Consider the following 27,050-nt stretch of genomic DNA (forward strand, 5'->3'; position numbering starts at 1 on the left):
GTAAATAAAGCTGCAACGAACATATGGATACATATTCTGGTATTATATTCATTTTTAAAATATATTTTTTTATTAATATCAGAGATGATGGAAGAGGGAGAGATAAAACATCAATGATGAGAGAGAATCATTGATCAGCTGCCTCCTGCACGCCCCTCATTGGAGATCGAGCCTGCAACTCGGGCATGTGCCCTTGACTGGAATCGAACCCGGGACCTTTCAGTCCTCAGGCTGACACTCTATCCACCTTGCCAAACCAGCTAAGGCAGTTCTGATATTATAGTCTGATAAAGTTATACTATGGGTGTCAAGAGTTATATCAGCTTATCCTATACTCAGATGAAACTTCAGCATAAACATTTTTTTTAAATATCCTATTAAGAGTTTATTAAGAAAATGCTGTTTCTCAGGCACAAAGAAACACAAGGACTATGTACAGGCTTTCAGGAAACAGGCAGGGAGCTGAGGAGGGTCAAGATGAGTCTAGGGCCTTGGTGGGTGCATTCCTGGGGGAGGGGGCCCTGTAAGGGAAACCAGACAATCTGGTGAGACTCCAAGTACAACAGCATAACAAACAAACCGGGCTGTGGGAGTGTGGCCCTGGTGGACCGGGACCACGCCTCTGTGGAGCTACTTCCGTAACTCTGTGGCCAAGGATCAAAGAAGGCCTCGCATTCCTGGTGGAGGGGGGCGCATTCCTGGAGGGGGCATGCCCATTGGAGTTCCTCGGCCAGGGGGGATTCCCATTGGGGGACCCATGGGAGGCCTCATACCAGGAGGTGGGCCTATCATGCCTGGAGGGGGTGCCCCTCGGCCCATAGGTGGGGGAGGACCTGCACGGCCCGGTGGGTACTGGGTTGGGGCCCCTGCAATACTAGCTGTGGCAGCAGCTGCAGCAGCTGCAACAGTGCCTCTTGCTTGTGGGGTCATCACCTGTTGGGATGGTCCACCAACCCACGAACTGGCCCAGCAAGTCCTGCGGGGGCCTGGAGCATGGGAACACCAGCTGGGATTCCTCTGCCAGCAGCCCTGCCGATCCCCGGGCCCCCAGCAGCTCCAGCAAGTGGCACTCGGGCAATGCCAGTATCTTTGGGAGGAGGTCCCTCTACTGTCATTGAGACCAGGTTCTCCCCTCGAAGTAGCACCAGCCCGAGGACTCACTTCTCTTCTCTTTCCGCTTGTTTTGAGTTCTTTGGCTTGATCTTCCCGAATTCATCACAATCGCATAGGATCAAATTCATATGCTTGTCGAAAGCCTTGAAGGTGCCAATGAAGATACGACTGTCTTGCAGGATGCACCTCATCCTGTAGTCGATGTGCTGCAGCATCTTGCTGCTCTTGCCCACAGTCATGGTGGCGGTTCTGATGGCTCCGATTCCCGCCAGATTCGCCTGCACCGAGGCCTGGCCCTCCTGCAGCCCGCTTCCCGCCGCTCCAGCATAAACATTTTTATGCAGTAAAATGAATGAATGCATTGTAAAGAATAAAGAGCAGTACCCTTTTCTTTGAAAGAGAGTGGATGTCGTTAATTATCCTCTTTTTATTCTTTCAGCTGTGGGGTACAGATTTTGAACCAGAGAGAGTCCTCCCATGCCTGCAGAAGACACTCCAGGACCTCCATCTAGATTATGTTGATCTTTACATCATGGCAACGCCCATGGCTCTTAAGGTGAGTGCAGACACCTAAAGGTTTGACCTCTGCTCTTTGGCAGCCATGAGCCAGCAGCCATGTGCACAAAGCTAGTTCATTACTTAGGACCACAGAATGTTATCGTTTTGTTACTGTAGGTCAGACAGCACTGACCTAACCCAACAAATGCCCAGAAAGATTATGTGTAACAGACTCAGGCTTGGATCCCATGGTTCTTAATTCCTAATCCAATGTACTTTTTATTACAACATGTCTTTACAACTGTAGTTTAAATTCTCTCCATCAATCCATCACATAGTCACCTAACGGTGCTCCATATTTTAATTTTCCAGCATCCAGACACACCCTTCTTCCCACTCATATAGTTATGAAAATATCCCTGTATGACATAACGCAAAATAATATATACAACTGAAAACTTACTCACATTCCACCCCCAAAAAGGGAAATAACCCAAAGAATGGTCAGGTTTTTGGGGGGTCAGCAACAAGATCATGGTGATAGCTATTCCTCTGGTTCAAATGCACTTCTTCCTTAAACTTTCTCCATCTATGGACTCTGTGTTAATTTAACCACCAAGAACACATCCCTACTGCTTTCAAATGTCTCCGAGAAAGGAGAGACTGAAAATGAAACTGGTCATTGAGGTGCCCAGATTTCCTTCACAAGAGCAACCTGGCTGCCCTTGTTCTGTTCTCTGGAAGCTCTTTCCTTGATGACTCTTCTCTATGGTAACATCCAAGAGAGACTTTGGGAAAGATTCCTCTTGCGCATCCTTGATAAGAATTTACAAGCTTCACAATGGCCTTGGTTAAGCAAAGGCTTTCAATGGCCAGTTTGGGATTTCGTGGACAGTCCATATCCCTTAAAAATTTGCTTGGCTTTCAGTAAATTCACATTCGGTCAGCTGCATTAAAGAGTAATTAAAACTAGAAATCTTCTTGTATCTAATCTTTAGCCTGTGGTTTCTGCATGTTAGTAAAGAAATATCCTATCCCCCCTCATCTAGTAAGTCCTTAGCTTAATGCCCCTTCTGACTTGAAATAATACAACATGTCTTTACAACTGTAGTTTAAATTCTCTCCATCAATCCATCACATAGTCACCTAACGGTGCTCCATATTTTAATTTTCCAGCATCCAGACACACCCTTCTTCCCACTCATCTTTAGCCTGTGGCACAGGCCATGCATTCTTTGCACCCAGTCTCCATCTCATTGGATGGTGCTCCTTTGTTGGGTGTGGCATCATTGGCCTGAGATCTTGTCTTCAGAGAGAAATGGACAAGGATTCTCCCAAAGTCCAATTTTATTTCCCTCTAGGATTCTTACCTTCCTTTCCTGGCTGACACAGACTTTTCTAACTCTTGAAGGCTCAGAGCTGAACTTCTGCCACTTGGGGAGGCATCTAGAAGCAGAAAGTACCTGTTTTAGCAAAATATGATCTTACCACTTATCTTACAAGCCAAGTAGCAATAAACACATTTATATTTCTTCAGGACCTGACTGAAGACTGCAAAAATGGCCAACAAACTAACACCCAATGTTTTCCTACTAAGTGCCCTAAAGCTCCAATCTTAGTATGCCCGTTGTCAGAGTCTCAAGACACAACAAGGCAACAATTTAACAAGATGCCATGCTATTGCATAGCAAGAATATCCAATTCTCAGCTGGAGAATCCTCACTATCCACAATCTCATACTGACCTGGCCAATTCCACACTCTTTGTTCATTAATTGCTATATCCAACACCTTTGTTTTAGTCACAACTCTTGTTATAAATGGGAGAAACCCAACTCAAATTGGCATTAGCAAAAGAGGGAACTAAGAATTCCAAGGCATATCTAATTCCAAAGGACTGGATCCAGAAGTTCAAACTATGTATCTACACTCTGGCCCTTTCTAAAATCTCTTTCTATATGATGGCAAATGCCCAGTGATATTCCAATCCTTCCTTATCAATACAACTTAAGAATTCAGAGGAAGAGAAACTACACATTAAACCTCCTAAAGAAACAAAGATCAGCCTTGCTTGGTTCACATAAATTTTGCTGACTAATCTTTGTGTAAGGGCATTGGTGTCTGACATCTGTGGCCAAGAATTGGAGCTGGGTCAGCCCACACAATGTGCAATGAGCTCCTCTATGAAAGAAGGTTAAGGATAGTAGAAAGCAAAAAAACCCATTTCCACTGCACTCATTAATCAGAGGTCACATAGCAAGCATGGTGGTATGAAGCCTGGGCTACAGATTCAGGGCACCTTGTTTGAATCCCAGTTCTGTCACATGTGAGCCAGATGACTTGGTCAAGTTATTACCTGATCCTTTTACATATCACCTAAACATGGTCCAGTGGAAAGAGTATGAACTTTGGAGTCACACAGAAGAGGGACTGACTGTCAGCTTTATTGAGTATTAGCATATTGTCTTTGATATTCCTGAACTTTCCTTCAATTTCATGATTGGTAAATTGGAGATGATACTCACTCACTTGCCAAGTATTGTGAGGAGCCATTAGTGTTATATATGTGAAATTACAGACACAGTGCCTGACATTTCATAGCTAATAAAATGTTATAAAATCTTCAGGTGGAAATATATATTCTAATATACAGAATATCTTCAGTTTACAAAAGAAAAGGTTGAGGCCCGAGGCAATGAAATAGCTAACTCAGGTTTAAAATCCATCAGACTGAGACCAGATCCTGGATCCCCTGATGCCGATCCCATATTTGTGCTTCTACACTGTACAGCCCCTAATGGCTTATGCTTTTAAATGAGGAATGACATCTTAAAAAGATAAATGAAGTTACTGACGAACAGGAATGAGAATCAATAGCATGGATTTTTAGAGGGTTGAAGTATTCTTCTAACACTGTCTTACAGTAGGAGCAGGAGTAGCGGGAGAAAGACCATGGAATGATTCAGATGAGGGATGAGTAAGGTAGGCACAATGGAAGCTTAAGAGGAACATCATGGAAATAGCTAACATGGGTTCAGAAAAGACAAGGACTTAATAGAAATCAGGGTAAGTAAAAAATATTTAACACAGTGTATGATAGAGGCATAAAACCATTCTGAGCAGAAGTAAAATGGGAAATGCAAAAGGCAAGAAATAAGGAGAGAGACTGGAGTGGAAATGTGGGCCATAGTGTTGAGAAGTACAAAGAGCTTGGGAAGCAGAGACAGAAAGAGTAATTAACATGAATGATTATGCGGCATTTAGGAATAAGCGAGACAGGAGGAAACTGAGTCAAAATTGTGTTTGCTAAAGAAAGTGTTACCACGAGGGGAAAGTTTTGTCAGGTGAGATGCAGAAGAAAAAAATATAATATAATGAATTTTGTCCAATTGCTTGGTTTTCAATAAAAATTCCTATTATCCTAAAAAGACTTCAATGCTGCCAACCATACCAAATAGACACTGTACGTATCCTCATATTATTTGACTAGAGGCCCACTGCACAAAATTCATGCACTTAAGGGGCCCTTCAGCGGGGTCTGCGCCCTCTCCCAGTCCAGGACACCTTGGGGGATGTCCGTCTACTGGCCACCACCACTGCTGTGCTCACTAGCCATGAGCCCGACTTCTGGCTGAGTGGCGCTTCCCCTGTGGGAGCGCACTGACGCACTGACCACAGGGGGCAGCTCCTGCATTGAGCATCTACCCCCTGCTGGTAGGTGCACATCATAGCAACCAGTCCTTCAGCTGTTCCGTTGGTTGATTTGCCTATTAGGATTTTATTATATAGGATATCTTTCAACACAGTTGACCATTATCTCCTGTACACTTTTTCTGCTTGTGACTTCTCTAATACCACCCTCTCTTGATTCTTTGGCAGCTTGTCTACCAACCTCCAAATGTTGTTATGCCCAGAATAGTACTTTTATTCTCAGTATTCTTGTCTTATTGGGCCACACTGTGTCTATAAATGACTTCATATAGTTGCAAGGATTATTATTTTATATGTAAGGGCCACCGACTTTTGTCTACAGCCATGGCCTCTATCTAAGCATCTTTCTGAGACTTCTCTGTTTACCTGCCTTCTCAAATAGCCACTTGAACGTTTGGTCATTTCAAACTCAAATTATTCATAAAAAACTCTTGATTGCTAACCCAAACTCAGGAAATGATTACCAACATCCACCGCAAGAGCCTAGGAATCATCTTTCATTTCTCTCTATTCCATTGTGAAGCCCATAATAAATGAGTCCCATGTTTACATACAGCCAAAAAAGAGAAATCTGAAAGATAACGTTCCACACCAGTTAGCCTTAGTTGGGAAAGGACCACCCAAAAACCAGAAAAGGGGAGTTGACACTAGCTAATGTGTGAAGTAGGAAAAAAAAATGCTGAAACCCTGGAGGGCACAAAATGAAAGGAAAAAACCAGTGAGCAAGTCCGCCAGAACTGAGAAGTAACATGCCATGCTCTCCTCAACTTTGATAAGGCTAAACTGTCAAAACACTGAGTCTCAACCTCTACTATTTTTTGTAATATATTTTATTGATTTTTTACAGAAAGGATAGGAGAGAGATAGAGAGCTAGAAACATCAATGAGAGAGAAACATCAATCAGCTGCCTCCTGCACACTCCCCAGTGGGTATGTGCCCACAACCAAGGTACATTCCCTTGACTGGAATCAAACCTGGGACCCTTGAGTCCGCAGGCTGACCTTCTATCCACTGAGCAAAACCGGTTAGGGCTCTACTGTTTCTGATGAGTAATTCTGTAATTAGGAGAAAACTCATGGCTTAAGAACAATAATCTGTTGATAAATAAAGGAAAAATGAATGCCAGTATAGGATAATGAGATTAATGTGTCACATATTTTGCCAAAATGAAAGAATTTTTGGACAGTCCCATAAAAGTAATAAAATATATATAAATATAATTTTTTATATAATTATATAAACACTAGAGGCCCAGTGACCAACCTCGTGCAGGGGCGAGGTCCCTCTGTGTGGCCTGTGGGGATCGGGCCCCAGCTCGTGCCCCCAGCCTCACAGCCCCAGTTCGCACCCGCATCCTTGCAGCTCCCACAGCCCCACCTGGCACCCTGCTTTGTCCTGGTGCTGCCCCCTCACCTGCTCTACCATCCCGACTGCAGGGCAATTAATTGGGGACGGGCCCCCTGCCCTGCTCCCTCAGCGCCTGAGAGCCAGGCAGTGGCCCCACCCCCTGCCACCGCTACTGGTCACTGTCTGAGGAGCAATCAGTCATAGCCGCCCCCCTCCCCTCACCGGGCTTCTCAGTGCCTGGGAGTCAGGCCGTAGCCCCGCCCCCTGCCACTGCTGCTGGCACCACCCTCTCACCTGCTCCACCATCCCACTGAGGTCCCACTCTTGTCAGGTCCCATTAGGGCTGGTAGTGTCTCCACTGCCGCCAGCTGCTAGCACTGTGTCACCGACACCCACCATTTCTGTGCCACCCCCTGGTTGTCAGCGCACATCATAACGAGTGGACAAACTCCCGGTCAAGGGAACAATTTGCATGTTAGGCTTTTATTATATAGGATATAAATAACTAAACTTGAATTGCTTTCCCAGAGCTAGGGTATATTGGCCTAAATACAATTCAAATTCCATCATTTCAATTCCCAGATATAAATAAAAAGAATTACATTTGTTTTTGTCTTATTTTCTCAGCCTGGAGATAAAATTATTCCTACAGATGAGAATAGCAATTGGATATTTCACCAGACAAATCTGTGTGCTACTTGGGAGGTAAGTTCAAGTGGGCCTTGTATTATTTTATTTCAAAAGACTACATTTTTGAATTGTGACCTGATTATTCCTATTTGATTTAGGAAGAGATGCAGCCTTTACCCTCCCATTCCAAATTCTGGAGTCATGGAATATACTCTAATGAGTACAGCATTGCTTTCTAATGGGTGTCCCCTCTAGGTAACAGTTGAAGACCTGAAGGGTGGAGTTGTTTTGAGGGGTGAAGAGACAGCTACTAGTTTTCTGGTGCTTGGGGCTCTCTGCCCAAGAGACAACATACTGACTCCTGATGTCATCGGAGCTGAGTAATTTGGAGTCTGGTGTTTCCCTCTAAGGGTCTGCCTGACAGGTTAGCCAGTATCCCCAGGAGAAAATAAGCTCATTGCATAAAATAACAAGGTATTTATTTTACAAAGAAACAACATATCTCAATTACAGATCCCAACATAAACAGAACAGAGAACCAAGGACTTCTGAATTAGCCAATTAATATATTAAAGGTGATAAGAAAAGATATTAGCAATGTGAAATAAGAAAACGTTTTTAAAAACAAGTATTAAGTAATAATTAGGAAAAATAAAACACAATGCAATAGATGGGATAACTATAAAATGGATATAAAGAAAAAGGGATCAAACTGAAAGATCAGAATGAGGAAATCTCCCAATATGAAGTAGGAAAAGACAACAAAACAATTAAACATGAAAGAAAACCTAAGAGATGTACAGTACTTAGATTTCCAGTACTCACATAATAGAAAAACAAGAAAGGAAGAAAAAGGTAAAGAGGTCATAGTTATGCTGAAACCGGTTTGGCTCTGTGGATAGAGCGTCAGCCTGCGGACTGAAGGGTCCCAGGTTCGATTCCGGTCAGGGGCATGTACCTGGGTTGCAGGCACATCCCCAGTAGGAGATGTGCAGGAGGCAGCTGATCGATGTTTCTCTCTCATCGATGTTTCTAACTCTCTATCTCTCTCCCTTCCTCTCTGTAAAAAATCAATAAAATACATTTTTTTAAAAAAAGAGGTCATAGTTAAAGGAAAAAAAACCCAGAGATATTGAATGAGCATAGATTACCAAACAGGGAAGAGAAGGAAACCCACACCAAGACACAATATAGAGAAATTTAAGAATATCAAATATAAGGGAAACGTTAATGCTTCCAGAGTATAGCAAACAAGTCAGTAAAGGGGACAAAATGAAATAATAAAAGATAATCCTAGACAAGGCAGGAAAAGAAAAACAGAAGGTATATGAATAGATGAGGAAATAAAAAAACAAATACCAAGATGAAAGATTTAAACTCAGTGATATCAATAATCACAGTACATATACTTTTTTAAAACAATACAGTTAAAAGGCAGACGTCAGAATGGACAAAAACCAAAACCCCACTATAAGTTATATACAAGAAACCCATTTTAAATAAAAACGTTTATACAAACATGTTTAAAGTCAAAGGTTTAAAAAATTACAGGACAGGAAAATATATACTATGCTAACAGTAATAAAAAGAAAGCTGGAGTAGCTATTTTAATATCAACAAAGATTCCAGAGCCCCTTTATTCCCAGGGATAAAGAACTTTGTTTTATAATAAAGAGGTAATAAATCCTAAACATCTATGCACCTAATAACAAAACTCCAAAAATACATGAAGCATAAACTAACAAAACTGAAAAGGGAAAGGCAATAAAAGAGTCATTCATACTAGTAGATAATGAGACTAGAGGCCCGGTGCACAAAATTCCTGCATGGAGGGAATCCCTCAGCCCAGACTGCACCCTCACCAATCTGGGACCCCTCAGGGAAAGTCCAACTGCCGGGTTAGGGGATCGGGCTTAAATGGCAGGTAGACATCCCTCTCACAATCCTGGACTGCTGGCTCCTAATCACTCACCTGCCTGCCTCCCTGGTCACCCCTAACTGCCCCCCCCCTTGCTGGCCTGATCACCCTCACTGCCTCTACATGTCAACCTGATCGCTCCTAACTTCCCCCTCCACCAGCTTGATTGCCCCCAACTGCCTCCCCTCCAGCCTGGTCACCCCATGCAGCCTGCTTGTTCAGGCGTTTGATTGTCCCTCACTAACCCCCCTGCCGGCCTGCTCATAGGCAGCCATCTTGTGTGGTCATGAGGGCTAATTTGCATATTACCTTTTTTTAAAAAATATATATTTTATTGATTTTTACAGAGAGGAAAGGAGAGGGATAGAGAGTTAGTAACATCAATGAGAGAGAAACACTGATCAGCTGCATCCTGCATACCCCCTACTGGGGATGTGCCCTCAACCAAAGTACATGCCCCTGACTGGAATCGAAACTGGGACTCTTTAGCCCACAGGCCGACGCTCTATCCACTGAGCCAAACCGGTTAGGGCAACATATTACCTCTATATTATATAGGATTGGTATCAGTTTTGTTTTGATCAGTTCTGTTATATTGTCAGCAGCAAAAGAGATAATAGAATAGTATTTTCAAAGTATTAAATAATAAAGAACATTGAACTTGAACTTGATATTCAAACTATAAGACAAAAATGATACATGATGAATATATTTTCTGATCCCTACATTGCTCAGAAGTTTTGCCACATAAAGACCAACACTGAAAACTATTACTAAATAAGATGAGCAAAACTCTAAAAGATGCTTCAAGAAGGATATAAACTGAAAGTAATGAAATAAAATATGATATAGTTTTTATTATCTATAAAACTATATAATACTAAATAAAAAGAGAAAAATATACCTATAATACTAGGAAATGAAATTCTAATATCATAGATGTTGGGGTGAAGGTAAATCAAGGAATGTGTGAGAATATAAGTTTTTATCTTCATTAAAGGAAAGATATAGGTATAAACTTTTTAAAAGGAAGTATTAAAAAGAAACATAAAAGTGGAAAAAACTGAAGTAGGAAATTAAGATGGTAGAAACAATCCAAATATATTTATAGTTACAATAAATATGAACTAAATTCACCTACTAAAAGGCAAAGATTGACAGATTAGAATTAGGCACATCTAAACATAAAGACATGTGTAAAATTAGGCTAGGCCTAATTTTATATTAAAATTTAAAGGACTGGGGGAAGGGGAATCTTATCAGTCTAATACTTAGAAAAAGATGTATGGTTATATTAATACTAGAGGCCCCATGCACAGAATTCATCCACAGGTAGGGTCCTTATGCCTGGCCAGTGATCAAAGCCAATCAGAGCCTTCTGGCTGCCAGCTGGGCCTTCCTTCTTTCCACGCTGCCCTCTGGTGGTCAGCACACATATCAAGGGGTCCAACTCCTGGTCGGTCAAACTCCAGAAGGGACAATTGTCATATTAGCCTTTTATTATATAGGATCTGACAACATAGTTTTTTATTTTATTCTTTAATCCTCACCTGAGGACATGTTTATTTTTATTTTTTTTTATTGATTTCAGAGAGCGGAAAGGAGAGGAAGAGATAGAAACATCAATGACGAGACAGAATCATCCATAAGCTCCCTCCTGCATGCCCCCAAAGGGACCAGGCCACAATCTGGAATGTGCACTGACTAGGAATCGAACAGTCATCTCCTGGTTCATAGATCAGTACTCAACTACTGGGCCATACCAGCTGAAATATGTACACAATAAAATATCTGCAAATATATGAAACAAAAATTATATGAAAACATTCTAAAGTAGAGCCCAAAGGGTGAAGCTCAGTGGTTGAGCATGAACTAAGAGGTCAAGGTTTGATTCCACTCAGGGCCCATACCAGATGGCCAGTTAGATCTCCAGTGGGGGGACTAGGGGATTCTGGAGGCAGCTAATCAATGATTCTCTCTCATCTTTGGTGTTTCTTTCTCCCTCTTCCTCTCTCTGAAATCAATAAAAATATATATTTTTTAAATTTTTAAATAGAATACATAAAAACATTGATAAATTCACTATTATAGTGGGAGATTACTGTCATAATCTTATAAATTATTGAGAAGCTATAAAATGCTCATATATGTATGAGAGAGAGTGGGAGACAGAGAGAGAAGAGAAATTTGCATCAAAAACCAGCAGAATATACATTTCCTACACATCTAAGACAATTATTAAAATTGATTAGGTACCATACCATAAAGAAAGTCTCCACAAATTTAAAGAACTAAGATCATTATAAACAAACTAACAAACAAAAAAGAAATAAGATTATTATATATATTACAAGGGAAAGATATGGTGTACAATATACCTCAATCAAACAATTCCTACTTGTGTCCACCCCACATTTATTTTTTCACAGAATGACTATTAACATACCCAGGGACTTTCCTTTTTAAAGAATTTATACTAACCTTCTAAACATTCATTCTTGCTTGTTTTGAGGATCCTTTCTAAATTCAATGGCATTTACTCTACACAGGCTTTGGAAGCTTGCAAAGATGCTGGCTTGGTGAAATCTCTTGGTGTATCCAATTTTAACCGCAGACAGCTGGAGCTAATACTGAACAAACCAAGACTCAAGTATAAGCCAGTCTGCAACCAGGTATAGTCTGACAAGAGGGAGGGATGTGACAAAGAATTTCAAGAGTTACTTAACATAAAGGACCATGGGTTAGGTGTCAGAAAGTTTTGTGCTCACTCTACAAAAAGACCCTGGACAAGTTTTTAACTTCTCTCAACTTATATCTCTTAAAAAATAACAAATAAAGATTTGAAAGTTTAAATCCAGACGAAAGTAACCCCCAAAAATTTTTGAAGAAAAATAATGTTAGGAAGAAGACCTGCCCAATATTAAGACAGTTGGAATAGAAGAGATTAAAAATGGTAGCAGAGTAAGTGGGTGCTACACAGACCCACTTCCAGGACCAAACTGGAATTGCAACTAAAATACAAAAACCCATCCTGAGAAGTCAACTGAAGACTAGCTGGAGAGAACCCTGATAACCAAGCATGGAAAATGGAGACCTCAGAGAGAAGGGTAGGAAGGGTGGAGATGTGAAAGGACTGGACGGGCTCTAAGAGACAGCAGATGAAGTTCTGGAGATATATCTCAGCTGTGGGGGGTTCCCACTAAGAACTCTGGGGTCTAATCTCCAGGCTGGGCCCCCAGAAGAGAGGACCAGACTAAAAAAGGTACCCACATAACATCTGGCTGTGAAAAGCAGCAGGGTTGCTGTCTGCCAGCCAGAAATGGCTGGAAATGCAGGCACCCTCTTAAAGGGCCAATGCACAAAATTTAATGTGCAGCCACTCACATTGGGCTCTAGCAGAGGGAGAGCAGAGTGGACTGGAGCTCTGTGAGCAGAAGCTAGTTTTGGGGGCTCTGGATTAGCTCAGAGGGCAGTCACCCCAGGGGCTGTGCTGAGTCATTCCCTCACCCTGTGGAGGTCATCTTTCTCAGGGAGACCTTTGCTATCCAGGCCATTTATGACTAGGGGGAAGACAGTTAACCCACCCTATTGAAAACTCTTTTGCCCCAATGTGTGGAGTTTCTGAGGCCCATTAAGAGACTGAGAATAGCCTTAGCCAGTTTTGCTCAGTGGTTAGAGCATTGGCCTGTGGATTGAAGGGTCCCAGGTTCAATTCTGGTCAAGGGCACATGCCTGTGTTTTGGACTCAATCCCCAGTAGGGGGCATGCAGGAGGCAGCTGATCAATGATTCTCTCTCATCACTGATGGTTCTCTCTCGCTCTCTAACTCTAACTCTCTGAAATCAACAAAAATACATTTTTTTAAAAGAGACAGAGAATAATAATCTATAGGAAGAAGCAATTGCTCCAATTGCCCAATTGGTTAACCTCTCACCACACCTGTGTATGATTGCCTAAGGACTACTCAAGACTGAATCCAGTCAGTCTCAGGCAGAGATGGGTCTCTGGAAGCTTTGAGTCTTTGCCTGATCTAATTAGTCAGAAACAGCATTTGACACTGTCCTTCACTAGAGATTAGGAATCATATCAAATCTACCTAATACATAGTCATAAACCCAAACAGGTAGCAATAATGAGAAGACAAAAAACAAACACCACATAAAAGAACAAGAGAATTTTCCAGAAGAAGAGATAAATGAAATGGAGACAAGAAATTTTTCTGATATAGAATTCAGAATAATGATGGTAAAGATGCTCAACACCATGAGAAAGATATAGTAACTATGGAAAAAGAATAGTTGGAAATAAAGAATGACCTAGTACTAATAAAGAACTTATTGGAAGGAATACACAGCAGATTAGGGGAAGCTGAGGATTAGGTTAGTGAATTAGAAGACAGGACAGAAAAAAATCACACAGAGAACAAAAAGAAAAAAACAATTAAAAAACAAGAAGACAGCTGAGCTGTGGAACAACATGAAATGGAAAAATATTCGCATAATAAGTGTACCGGAAGAGAAAGAAAGTGAGCAAGAGACAGAGAACATGTTTCAACAAATAATACCAGGATATTTCCCTCACCTGGTGAAGGAAAAATTCACACAATTAGGAAGCAGAGAAAGTCCCAAGCAAGAAGAACCTAAAGAGCCCAACACCCAGACACATCATAATTAAAATGTCAAAAAGTAAACCAAAAAAAGAGAGAATCTTAAAGGCAGCAAGAGAAAAGCAATTTGTTATCTACAAAGGAGCTCCCATAGGCTGACAGCTGATTTCTCATCAGAAACTCTACCAGAGAAACAAGAGGCTGAAAACCAAGATGGCGGCATAGGTAAACACTGGAGTTTGCTGCCTCGAACAACCACTTCAAAAATACAACTAAAAGACGGAACAAACATCATCCAGAACCACAGGAAGTCTGGCTGAGTGGAAATTCTACAACTAGAAGGAAAGAGAAAAGCATACTGAGACTCAGAGGAGGCGCAGTACGGAAGTAAAATACTAAGGTGTGGAGGAGCATGTGGAGCGGGTTGGTGGCTGAGGGCACGGTTGTCATTTTCAATCAGGAGGGAGTCTCAGGCTCTGAGCTCCAGTTCCGGGCTAGTCTCTATGGACCCAGACTCATACGGGAGAAGCGGGACTGTCTGGCATTGGTCGGAACCGGAGGGCAGCTTTCTCTTTGAGGGGCTTGCAGCGATTACCTGGACACTGAGAAGCAGAGCCTCTGAGGGCAAGACTGAGAGCAGCCATAACTGCTAGCCCCGCCCTGTTGATCCCATGGGACCCACCCCTCCCAAGCCTTGCAGGGAAGCTTTTGCTGGATAGCCTCAGGCAAAGGCTAGATTACCACCTCCCTAGAGATCCAGGAGCCAGGAAACCAAGAGGTCAGAGTGGGACCATCTAGTTTGAAGCTCCGTGGAACCATAAAGGACACACTCAGGGGGCAGACTCAGTGAGCACCAAAGCCCCATTGAAGCAAGTCTTGCCCCAGAGGGGTGTCTCCAGACAGAAGTTCTCCCACTGCAGACACAGCTGATTCTCACAGCCAACTGGCCTGGAGGTCAAATCCTCCCAGTGATAACTACAACAATCAAGGCTTAACTACAACAAGACTGTGCACAAAGCCCACAAGGGGGTGCACCAAGAGTGTCTACCTCAGGTAATTGGGTCACTTAGCACAGTAAGCCACTCTATCGACACAGCGAAGCATAAAAAATGCTGAGACAAAGGAACAGGACACAAATGACAGAAATGGAGGAAAGCAAACTGCTGGATATAGAGTTCAAAACCACACTTTTAAGGTCTCTCAAGAACTGTTTAGAAGCCGCAGATAAATTTAGTAAGACCCTCGAAAAGACTGGTGAGACCGCCGATAAATTTAGTAAGAACCTCAAAAAGACTGGTGAGACCGCCGATAAATGTAGTGAGATCCTCAAAAAATCTAGTGAGATCCTCAATGGTGTGATAAAGGACCGACTAGAAATTAAGTATACATTGATTGAAATAAAGAATATTATACAGACTCCCAACAGCAGACCAGAGGATTGCAAGAATCAAGTCGAAGATTTGAAATACAAAGAAGCAAAAAACACCCAACTGGAAAAGCAAAACGAAAAAAGAATCCAAAAATACGAAGATAGTGTAAGGAGCCTCTCGGACAGCTTCAAGCGTACCAACATCTGAATTATAGGGGTGCCAGAAGAAGAGAGAGAGAGCAAGATATTGAAAACCTGTTTGAAGAAATAATGACAGAAAACTTTCCTACCTGGTGAAAGAAATGGACTTACAGGTCCAAGAAGCGCAGAGAACCCCAAACAAAAGGAATCCAGAGGACCACACCAAGACCCATCATAATTAAAATGCCAAGAGCAAAAGACAAAGAGAGTATCCTAAATGCAGCAAGAGAAAGGAAGTCAGTTACCTACAAGGGAATACCCATATGACTGTCAGCTGATTTCTCAATAGAAACTTTGCAGGCCAGAAGGGAGTGGCAAGAAATATTCAAAGCGATGAATACCAAGAACCTACAACCAAGATTACTTTATCCAGCAAAGCTATCATTCAGAAGTGAAGGTCAGATAAAGAGCTTCACAGATAAGAAGAAGCTAAAGGAGTTCATCACCACCAATTCAGTATTATATGAAATGCTGAAAGGTATCCTTTAAGAAGAGGTAGAAGAAGAAAAGGTAAAGATACAAATTATGAACAACAAATACACATCTATCAACAAGTGAATCTAAAAATCAAGTGAATAAAAAATCTGATGAACAGTATGAACTGGTGATTTTAATAGAATCAGGGACATAGAAAGGGAGTGGACTGACTATTCTTGGCCGGAAAGGGGTGTGGGGGTGCAGGAAGAGATTGGACAATATCGTGCACCTATGGATGAGGACAGTGGGTGGAGAGTAAGGGCGGAGGGTGGGGTGGGAACTGGGTGGAGGGGAGTTATGGTGGGAAAAAAGAGGAACCAATGTAATAATCTGAACAATAAAGATTTAATTAATAAAAAAAAAAAAGAAACAAACAAGAAACCCTATCTTGTGAATCAGCTTGAAATATTTTGGAAATAAGTTTCTATGATTCTTCTTAATGATTATAGACATATTATATAAAATTACTTCACTAGTTTATTATTTTTTTTCTGTTTATCTTCAAATGCAAATAGATATTCTCCCTATTTAGTTAAGTGTAGCAAATCAAATTCACAGAGAATCCTCAAACCACGATCTGAGACTGTCTAACTGTGTAGCCCGTTCATATCAGCTTTTTCATTTGAGCCACTACATGGGTTATACTTGTGACCAACAGGATTTTAAGGGCCTGTTTCTCTTCAGAACAAACCAGTGTTAGTCACATTAGGGCAGGACTATAATTCCTTGGCCTGCATGCAACTTCAGAACTTCCAGAATAGAAATAAAATGTTGCAATTGTTTCTACTTATATCAGAGCTAAAAGGAGAAAAGAAAGTTAGATGAATTAATGAGACTATTATGGAATCTTCCAAATATAATTATCAAAACAAGCATCCTTCTCTCAGTTTTAGAGACTAAAAGAACTTTAGCTCTGATTCTTTTAAGCACCTGATGCAAGAAGCAAAACAAAGTTATCAATGTGTCCCTGTGGAGAGTAAATAGTCAATTTTTTGTTCTTAGAAACTGTTTTAAACATACACTAGGTAGAAAAGCCCAGCAATCTCTGTAATGGGCTCAGATGCAAAATAGGAATATCCTGAGGCCTCTCTGCTGGCATTGGGATCCTCGAGTTCAGGTCTCAGAAGCCACTGGTTAATCCTCCAAATGAGCAAAGTCTAGAAATTTAGAAAGTTATCTAGTTCTTCCCTGGACGCCATGTATGCTTCCTTCATTCCAGATTTTAATATTCGTGCCTCTTTGTGCATGGACTTTACTAGCTTGAGGCTCTTCCCAGTACTTATTTTCTGAAATTCTTCTTTTTTAAGTTTTTGTTAAAAACAAGACTATCAATTTCCAATTATTTAAATGCTGAGTACATTCCCATTGTATTTTTCCCAAGAAGAGATGACTACTTTAGAAAAGTCGGATTGCTAAAAAGAAAAGAGGGAAGGAAAGTAAGGAAGGGAGGGAGGGAGGGAGATTGGAACAAAACATTCTTAAGTCCTTTAAAGAACTTCTGTCTCCATCTGATATGAAAAGACAGTGCCTTGTGGAGAGCAGATCTGATGTTCTCTTTCAGGCTAGTCTTTTTATGGAAACAAATATGTGATGCTTACTGTTGTAAGATAAGGGGCACAGCATTGATTGTATCCACTTAGGATTTTTCAATGACACTTTCTGAGAGTGATCATAGATTTGGTAATATTCTCAATACTAAAATCTACCACAGAGGATATTTGTTACAACTTAAGAAAAAAACAACCTAACATGAATAAAATTGGGTTGTTATTTTTTTGTACTTTTTAATGTTTTATTTTTACTTTGTTTTTGTTTCATGCTTTTAAACACTGGGGAATATTCCTGTGTAAGAAAAGGGAAGGAGCTCAGACTATAAGTAATTTTTTGTTTGTTTTTATTTTCTATGTAGCTAGCTATGTGATTTCGGGTAAGTCATTTAATTTCTCCATGTCTCAAGTTTCATTTGCTATAACAAGATGTTTGCATGAACTATAAAGTTAAGTTATTTTCAGTTTTAAATTCTATGCTGCTTGAAAATAATCAAGTGATATATGTGATAAAATCAGCAGTGTGTGTATGCCTGTATGAATATATGTAGGCACACATACCAGTATATGGTTTTTAAAATTGAGATATGATTTACATACCATAAAATTCACTTTTAAAGTGAACAGTTTAGTGACTTTTAGTGTATCTCAAGATGGTGCACCATCACTACCTCCTAATTCCAGAACATTTTTATCACTCAGAAAGAAACCCCATACCAATTAGCCTCACTCACATTCATTCTTCCCTCCCCCTGGCCCCTGGTAAACATTAATTTACTTTTTGACTGCATGGATTTTCCTATTCGGGACGACTAATATAATGAAATCATACAATATGTGGCCTTTCTGTATGTTTTCATTCACTTAACATGTTTTAATGTTGTAGCATCTACTATTGCTTTACTCGTTTTTGTACCTGAATAATATTCAACTGTATGATCACATTTTGTTTGTCTGTTCTTCAGATGATAGATATTTTATTTTGTTTCTGAATTTTGGCTGTTATTAATAAAACTCTAATCATTCATTTAAAAAAAAAAAAGAAAGAAACTCTACCAGCAAGAAGAAACTGGAATGAAGTACTCAAGGTAATGAAAAGCAAAGATCTGAAACCAAGATGACTATATCCAGCAAGGCTATCATGCAAAATAGATGGTGAAATAAAGAGCCTACCAGACCAGAAAAAAAAAAAAACAGGCCAAAGGAGTTTATCACCATGAAACAGTACTGCAAGAAATGCTAAAGGGACTGCTGAAATGAGAAGAAGAAATAGAGAGAGAAAGCTAGGCAAACAGAATACAAATGACAGTAAAAAAGTATCTATCAATAATAACCTTAAATAAAAATGAATCAAATGCTCCAATCAAAAGACAAAGTGTAGCTAAATAGATGCAAAACCATGACCCAACTATATGCTGACTACAATGAGACCCACCTCAGGGCAAAAGAGAAAAATAGGATGACAGTGAAAGGACGGAAATAAATTTTCCATGGAAATGGAAAAGAAAAAAAAAGCTGAGGTAGCAATACTCCTATCTGCCAAAATGGGCTTTGAAATGAAGTCCATAACAAGTGTCAACAAAGGTCACTTCATAGTAATAAAGGAATAGATCCAACAAGAGGGTATAATTCTGGTAAACATATATGCACTCAATGTAGGAGCCCCTAAATATATAAGAAAACTTCTTGAGGACTTTAAGGGAGAGATAGACAATAATATAGCTATCGTGGGGACTTTAATACCCCCACTTACTTCACCGGATAGATCTTCCAAACAAAAAATTAATAAGGAAACCGTGACTCTAAATGACACACTAGATCACATGGATCTAGTTAACATTTCACCCCAAATCTTCAGAATATATATTCTTTGCAAGTGCAGATGGGTCATTCACAAAGACAGACCACATGTTAGGACACAAAACAAGTCTCTACAAGTTCAAGAAGATGGAAATCATATCCAGCATCTTCTCAGATCACAGTGGAATGAAATTAGAAATCAATTACAGTAAAAACACCCCAAAATATTCCAACACATGGAGCATAAATAGCATGTTATTAAACAATGAATGGGTTACCAACAAGATCAAGCGAGAAATAAAAAACGTCCTTGAAATAAATGAAAATGAAAACACAATAACCCCATATCTCTGGGACACAGCAAAAGGACTCCTGAGAGAGAAGTTCATAGCACTACTAGGCCTACCTCAAAAAACAAGAAAAATTAAAAATAAACTATTTAACCCTACAACTTAAAGAATTAGAAAGAAAACAAGAAAAGCCCAGAGTAAGTAAAAGGGATGAAATAGCAAAGATTAGAGCAGAAATAAATAACATAGTAGCTAAAAAAAAAATAGTAAAGTCAATAAAACCAAGAGCTGGTTCTTTGAAAAGAAAATCAAGATTAATGAACTGTTAGCCAGACTCATCAAGAAATAGAGAGGACCCAAATAAATAAAATTAGAAATAGAAGCAGTGAAGTAACCATTGACACCATAGATATACAAAGAATTATAAGAAAATACTATGAACAACTATATGACAACAAGCTGGACTATGTGGATAAAAAGATATATAGACTTTTACAATAATGTAAGATTAGTGCAAGAACCAATAGTACAGATAAGTACAAAGTAACAAGACCCAAGTATAATAAAAATTTTATGCAAAATATAATAGGAAAAACTAGTGTCAAATGGATGGGTTTTTTAATAAACTATTTCACCCTATAACTAATGGTGTGGGGAAATGCCTAGTTATGTGAAAACAATATAGATCTTTGCCTCATACCATACTCCAAAATTAATGTCCCCATGATTTAAAGAGAAAGAAAAAAGTTATTGTAAATACTACACAAGAATTTCAGTTCTCTGAAGCTATGGACAGAAAAGTAAGCTATGGAAAAATTATAAAGAAGATGTTAAATTTAATAGTATAAAAATGTTAAATGTAAAAATATCAGAAGCAAGTAAATATAGATAATTGTATTTTTAAATGTAATATTAAAGAGGTTTATATCCTTGTGAATTAAAAATCTAATAAAAATCAATGAAAAAATAGAATACTAAGAATCAACAGGAAAATGGGCAAAAGTAAGGAATAGAAATTTGCAAAAGACAATTTGCAAGATTAGTAAACATATGAAAATGTGTAATTGTGCTAGTAATTACAGAAATGTAAATTTAAGTGTGATGACATGCTCCCGCTCCTGAGAGCATGCCAGCACCTTTCCCTTCCCCTTCTTCTTCCCTCTCAGGCGTGCATCTCCTAAACTCTAGGGGACGCCAGGAGACCTACAATCAGGGGAGCGATGGCCAGAGGCATCTCAACCTGGGCTAACCCCCTGAAACTGTCTCCAAAGCCCCCTTTTATCTGATTTGGCTCACCGAGAAATTAGGGTTTTAGTAACTTAAAAAGTCTGGCATGAGTCCATGACAGAAAGAATGAATTATTACCTACATCATGACTATAGCCCACAGCTAAAATGGAAGAGTGGCTATTTTACAAGTACCACTTCCAAACTGACACCTAAGCTAACACTACACAATATGCTCTCAGGTATACAGAGTAGCAACCTTTGACTTCCTAGCTGACCTCCATCCATCCCTATATTCCTCCTTTTTCCCTCAGCAACACATCTCCTTCCTACACCCCCAAGAACAGTAGTCTGTCATTTAAATGTTGAAATGACAATAGGTTTCTTACAAATATACAGAGAAAGATGGTAACTTTTTATCTCAGAATGAAAAAGAGAGCAAAAATTTGACAGTGTGTCACCTCATGTGGCACAAAAATGTTGATCAGCTTCACAAATATATCCAACGAGGGAGGCAAGACCTGTTGGAAGATCACAGCCTGAGCCTATTCATGTGTTGCGTGGTGTCTGAAAGCAGAGCACAGCAATTCTGTAGAGATGGCTTACCAATACTGCAGCCCTTCTGAAGCTCCATCTTCAACAGTTTGCAGCATCCACAGTGATACTCCCAAAGATTTTATCTCTGTCCTCTCTGTATCATACTTACTGTTTTCAATGCTGAATGTAAAAAAATAAATAGAACTCTCATCCAAGAAAGTAAAATTTGTCTTTAAATTTAGTTTCAAACATGTTCTTCCTCTTGTGAAAATATTCTTAGATGTCTGATAGCTAGAGCAGAGGGCTTCTGTAACATGTCTTTTCTACTTACTAAGACTGATCTGAACATTGAGACTGTTTGTTATGGAAATTGTATTTTCTAGGATGTTTATTATAAATAACTGATTCTGTTCATTTCAAGTTTGAAACTATGATAGGGACACAAAATTGAATCCCCCACCCCAATTATTTTATATTTAATTCACAGATGGTGCCCTTACTAACCTTGTAATTAACTTCACCAGTATATAAACAATGTAAGTTTCCTTGTTAGGAAAAATATTTAGAATTTGTCTCACTATCCATAATACTTTAAAATGAAGTTTATTTAAAGTTTTTTAAAACTACATAAAATTGCATTCTTCTATAAGGCCTTAATTTTGTGCTCTGCTCTTCAATTCAACCACATAGGTGGAGTGCCATCCATATTTCACCCAGAGAAAACTCCTGGAATTTTGCCAACAACATGACATTCTCATGGTTGCATTTACTCCTTTGGGAATATCTGGGCAACCAGTCCCGTAAGTAATACTATATGTCTCTTCAGAAAGTGTTTCCTTTGATGTAGAGTATGAGGCTAATGTGAATTATTTTATTTATTGAAATGATTCTATTGGGCTGTGTAATATTAAGAAACTTACTTAAACTCTTCAGGTCATTCTCCATATATCCAAACTGAGCTAATAAAACTTCCTCACTTAGATGTTATAGGAATTGATTATACTACATGTATAAAATTACCTAACAGTGCCTAAAATACAGAGGTTATCCATAAATGCTAGTTTAGTTATTATTTGACAGAGCCTCTATTGGCCTAAATTCTGAAATTTTAGAATTTTTTATCTCTGTATTCAATGGCAACACTTCTACTATGATGTGTTTCACAGACCAAAGTAGAAATTTTTCTACTCTATTATGATTCCAAGAGTTGTATTTCTACTTATTCCACTTCAGGCTACCGGCCTTCTCACATATGTCTTCTTTCAGCCCAGCCTTCTCTGTAAGACACATCAGAACATATTTACTTTCTCAAAAAGGCAGCAATATAAATTTGCCTCTCTTGATCTTCCCACACTAAGAACAACTCTTCATTGAGGACTCGGCAATCACAGAAATTGCTTACAGGTGACCTGAAATGTCCTGGTAGGTTACCAGGTGAATGGGAAGACAGAGAAGGAGGATTGATTAACTACTGCTTCTCACTGATCTAGCTAAATATCATGCATGTTTTTATTTTTTTAAGGTTGAGTTCATCTTTCAAACCTTTGTTAGAGGATGAACTTCTAAACTCATTGGGGAAAAAGTACAATAAGACTGCAGCTCAGGTTGCTTTGCGTTTCAACATCCAGCGAGGGATAGTTGTCATTCCTAAAAGCTTTGACCCTCCAAAGATCAAAGAAAACTTTCAGGTAAGAGAACTGCTTCTGAAAATGTAAAAAGTAGGATATTTTTTATTCAAAGAATTTTTTTTAGACTAAAAAGAAACTTGTAATGCCTTCATATTTTATTTTATACCAACTCCCTGACCCACTCTGCTGATATCTGCATTTAATTTTAGCTGAATTTGAAACTATTGCTAGCACTTTGGGAAGTGCTTTGCTGATTGTACATTACGGGCATACTTCAGAAATATTACAGGTTCCATTCTAGACCACCAAAATAAAGCGTGAATTGCAATAAACTAACACAAATTTTTTGCTTTCCGAGTATATATAAAAGTTATGTTTCATTATGCTGTCTATTAAGTAGTCTAAAAAGGATACATACTTTAATTTAAAAATAATTTATTGCTAAAAAAATGTTAACCAGCATTCAAGACTTCAGTGAATCGCAATTTTTTTGCTGGTGAAGGGTCTTGCCTTAATATTGATGGGCTAAAGTTCTAAAAATATTAGAATGGTGGTTGCTGAAGGGTGGGGTGGCTGTGGCAATTTCTTTAAATAAAAAAACAATATTTCCCATTTTGATTAACTCTTCCTTTCATAAACAATTTCTCTGTCATCTGTGAGGCTGTTTGATAGCATTTTTACCCACCGACCTTCTTTCAAAATTGGAGTTAATCCTCTCAGGCCCTGCTTTATAGACTAACTTTCTGTAATTATCTTTTGTTGTCATTTGAACAATATCAACTGCATATTCACCAGAAGTAAGTTTCATCTCAAGAAACCACTTTCTTTGCTCACCCATAAAAAGCAACTCCACATTCATTCAAGTTTTATCATAAGATTGCAGCAATTCAGTCACATCTTCAGGTTCCACTTCTGATTCTAGTTCTCTTGCTATTTCCACCACATTTGTGATTACTTCCTCTACTGAAGTTATCAGTGAGGGTTGGAATCAACTTCTTGCAAACTCCTGTAATGTTGATATTTTTACCTCTTCTCATGAATCAGGAATGTTCTTAATGGCATCTACAATGTGAATCCTTTCCAGGTTTTCAATTTACTTTGTCCAGATCCCTCAGAAGAATCCCTACTTATAGCAGTTATAGCCTTACGAAACATATCCTATCTAATAAAAGACAAAAAGGGTAATTAACCATACCTCTGCTATCCTTCCCATTGGCTAATTAGGGTGATATGCAAATTAACTGCCAACTAAGATGGCGGTTAATTTGCATACGCAGGCACAATGATGGGAGGTGAAAGGGGAAGGATGGAAGAACAGTGATCAGAAACCCAGGCAGCAGGCAAGAGCTGCAGGATTGCCGCCTCGCCTTTGGCCCCGTGATCGCATTGCGATCAGAGGGAGAGCCAGGGCGCAGGCTGGGCAGCACCCCTGGGGGTCCAGGAGTGCCACCCGGTCTGCGGCCCAGTGGTCACCATGGTGATCGAAGGGAGAGAGAACCGGGGCGCAGGCCAGGCAGTACCCCGGGGCGCCCCGGGGTTCCGCCCGGCCTGCGGCCCAGTGGTCGCCATGGAGATCAGAGGGAGAGTGAGCCGCATCGGGATAGGAGAGCCGGGGCGCAGGCGAGGCGGCACCCTGGTACCCCACCACCTGACATGCAAAGGTTGGGGATGAAATTACTTTTCCCAACCACATCTGCAAATATCCTGGGAAAGGCATTGCTGCAGACCAAGATCAACAGTAATTGATATAAATGTGAGGAGTCTGGCAGAAGGATAACCAGGACTCCTTTTGATATTCACAGGGTGAATATCTACATTTTTTACCTGCTGCTGACTCAATGGTCGAAAGCAAACTCCCCCAAGACCTGGCAATCTTACTGTTTGCTAAACATTACCATTGATATGTCTGTTTGCATTCCTAAAGGCAATTGTGTATTCTAGCTAATAAAAGTGGCTAGGAAAGGAGCAACAGGGAGAACTCGACTTCTTTAGTTGAGTTATCCTCTGGTTCCCCCGATAATTATAAAAATTAATATTCCATCTTGTGTGTATCATTTGCGCATTAGCCCTCCTTCCAAGTCTTTGAACCCGCCAAAGCCAAGCTGGCCATGGACTCTCGCAAGGCATCACTGAAGAGTTCACAACAACTCTCTTACTTGGCAAGGAAGAAAACAGTTGGCAAAGGAAACATTTCCTTACATCAAAGTTAAGGTCCCTCTGAGTAAAAAAGAATATTTCCAACGTAAAGGAGGGAGCGGGCAAAAATAATAGGTTCTCATGACTTCCACTGAAGTTTGAGCATATGACAGTCAAAACGAACAAATTAAAACAGACAGTGGACATTCAAATGACCCGAATCAACTGTCACTGTTTGTCCCAATAGCAGCAATGCTTATGTGATAATATAGTTTAACAAACATACAAAACAAGTCACATGATAAGAGAGGTTCAGCTTCTAAAATAAATTGAATATGTTCTGCAGTAACCGGTTTGGCTCAGTGGATAGAGGGTCAGCCTGCGGACTGAAGGGTCCCAGGTTCGATTCCGGTCAAGGGCATGTACCTTGGTTGCGGGCACATCCCCAGTAGGGGGTGTGTAGGAGGCAGCTGATCGATGTTTCTCTCTCATTGATGTTTCTAACTCTCTATCCCTCTTCCTTCCTCTCTGTAAAAAAGTCAATAAAATATATTAAAAAAAAAATTGAATATGTTCTTTAAAAATTCTCCTGTCCTTCCCTCTGACTATAATTTTTAATTTTCCAATCAGAAAATTACCCCAGGTGATCTAGTAACATTTAGAACTCCAGTAACCTAACTTATTTAAAAAAACAAACATCCCAACCATTTTTAAAATATTTAAATTGGTATTTTAGGGTTAAAATTATAGAAGATATTTAGATCCAAATATATTTTCTGAATAGAAAATATTTCAATTTTTTATTTAAAAAAATAAACATAAAAAATATATGTGACACATTTTCCCAAGGAACTCTGAATTAATACCTTTCCCTCTAACTTTCTTCAAATTAAGAGAATCTATGGAGTTCCCTATACTGCACAAGTTTTAATGAAAGAAAGTAAGACTTTCTAAGAGCATCAAATACATGTTTTCTTATTTACAAACATATATACTCTCCTCTCTCTCTCTCTCTCTCTCTCTCTCTCTCTTTAAAATATATTCTTACCAATTCAGAGAGGAAGGGAGAGGGAGAGAGATAGATAGAAACATCAATGATGAGAGAGAATCATTGATCGGCTGCCTCCTACACACCCCATACTGGGGATCAAGCCCACAACCTGGGAATGTGGCCTGACCTGGAATCAAACTGTGACTACCTGGTTCATAGGTCGATGCTAAACCACTGAGTCACACTGGCAGGGCTCAATTCTAATTTATAAATTCAGTCCAAGGACATATACAGCTTAAAAAGCTTTGGAAGTAGTTTCAATAAAACTGGCTTTTAAGTAACAAGAAAACAGTTATAGAAGAAAGTTTAAATAAAAAGAAAAAAATTTTTTTAATTTACTCAAGAGTGAGAACATCCTCCATGAAAATGTGCCTCCCAGTCACAGTGGCACAATGCTGACATACAAAGGATACAAATAATTCTAACTCTGGCATAAAAGTGACAACTTTCTTGGGAGAAAAGCAGATACTGTAAATTTCTCAAAGTCTTCCTGAAACATTTTTTAAAGTAATTTTTACTTCTTTAGAAAAAATGCATACATGGAAAACCATCCTATCTAATAAAAGACAAAAAGGGTAATTGACTGTACCTTCGCTATGCTTCCCATTGGCTAATCAGCACCATATGCATATTAACCACCATCAAAAATGGCGGCTGATTAGCACACTGCAGGCAGGGCTGGCCAACGCCAGATGCCATCCGGGTCCCGTGTGCGCCCCTGGGCAGCCGGGCTTAGGCAGTGCAATTGCGTCACCTACGCCCTGCCCCAGCTGGGACCCCTGTGTGCCGCCTAAGCCCCACTGCCAGCTGGGACCGCATGGCGATCCCAGAGCAAGCAAGTGCGGAGGGAAGGCGGCCCCCAGGTGGGCCTGCTCCTGGGTTCGCCAATCCCAGAGCAGGCAAGTGCGGAGGGCAGCCCACCCCCAGGTGGGCCTGCTCCTGGATCGCCATGGTGATGCCAGAGC

At 39.9% G+C, this 27,050-nt stretch overlaps 1 protein-coding gene and 1 pseudogene across 3 annotated transcripts in view; one reads left to right on the top strand and one right to left on the bottom strand.

Moving 5' to 3' along the window:
- LOC139016878 (aldo-keto reductase family 1 member D1-like) overlaps positions 1-27,050 on the top strand; it is a 50,866-nt gene that overhangs the window by 18,738 nt on the left and 5,078 nt on the right. For 2 of the 3 annotated variants that reach the window (XM_070425054.1, XM_070425053.1), the window contains exons 3-7: positions 1,553-1,669; positions 7,297-7,374; positions 11,767-11,889; positions 21,961-22,070; positions 22,793-22,958. In XM_070425054.1, coding sequence (XP_070281155.1) covers positions 1,553-1,669; positions 7,297-7,374; positions 11,767-11,889; positions 21,961-22,070; positions 22,793-22,958 — 594 coding nt within the window. The remainder of the gene's footprint in view (positions 1-1,552; positions 1,670-7,296; positions 7,375-11,766; positions 11,890-21,960; positions 22,071-22,792; positions 22,959-27,050) is intronic. The other variant, XM_070425055.1, reaches the window with a different exon arrangement.
- On the bottom strand, positions 554-1,428 carry LOC139016880 (small nuclear ribonucleoprotein-associated protein B-like; annotated as a pseudogene).

Source organism: Myotis yumanensis, unplaced genomic scaffold (assembly GCF_028538775.1).
Source record: "Myotis yumanensis isolate MYYU_CA2020_CCGP unplaced genomic scaffold, mMyoYum1.0.hap1 SCAF_9, whole genome shotgun sequence".
NCBI classification, from domain to species: Eukaryota; Metazoa; Chordata; class Mammalia; order Chiroptera; family Vespertilionidae; genus Myotis; species Myotis yumanensis.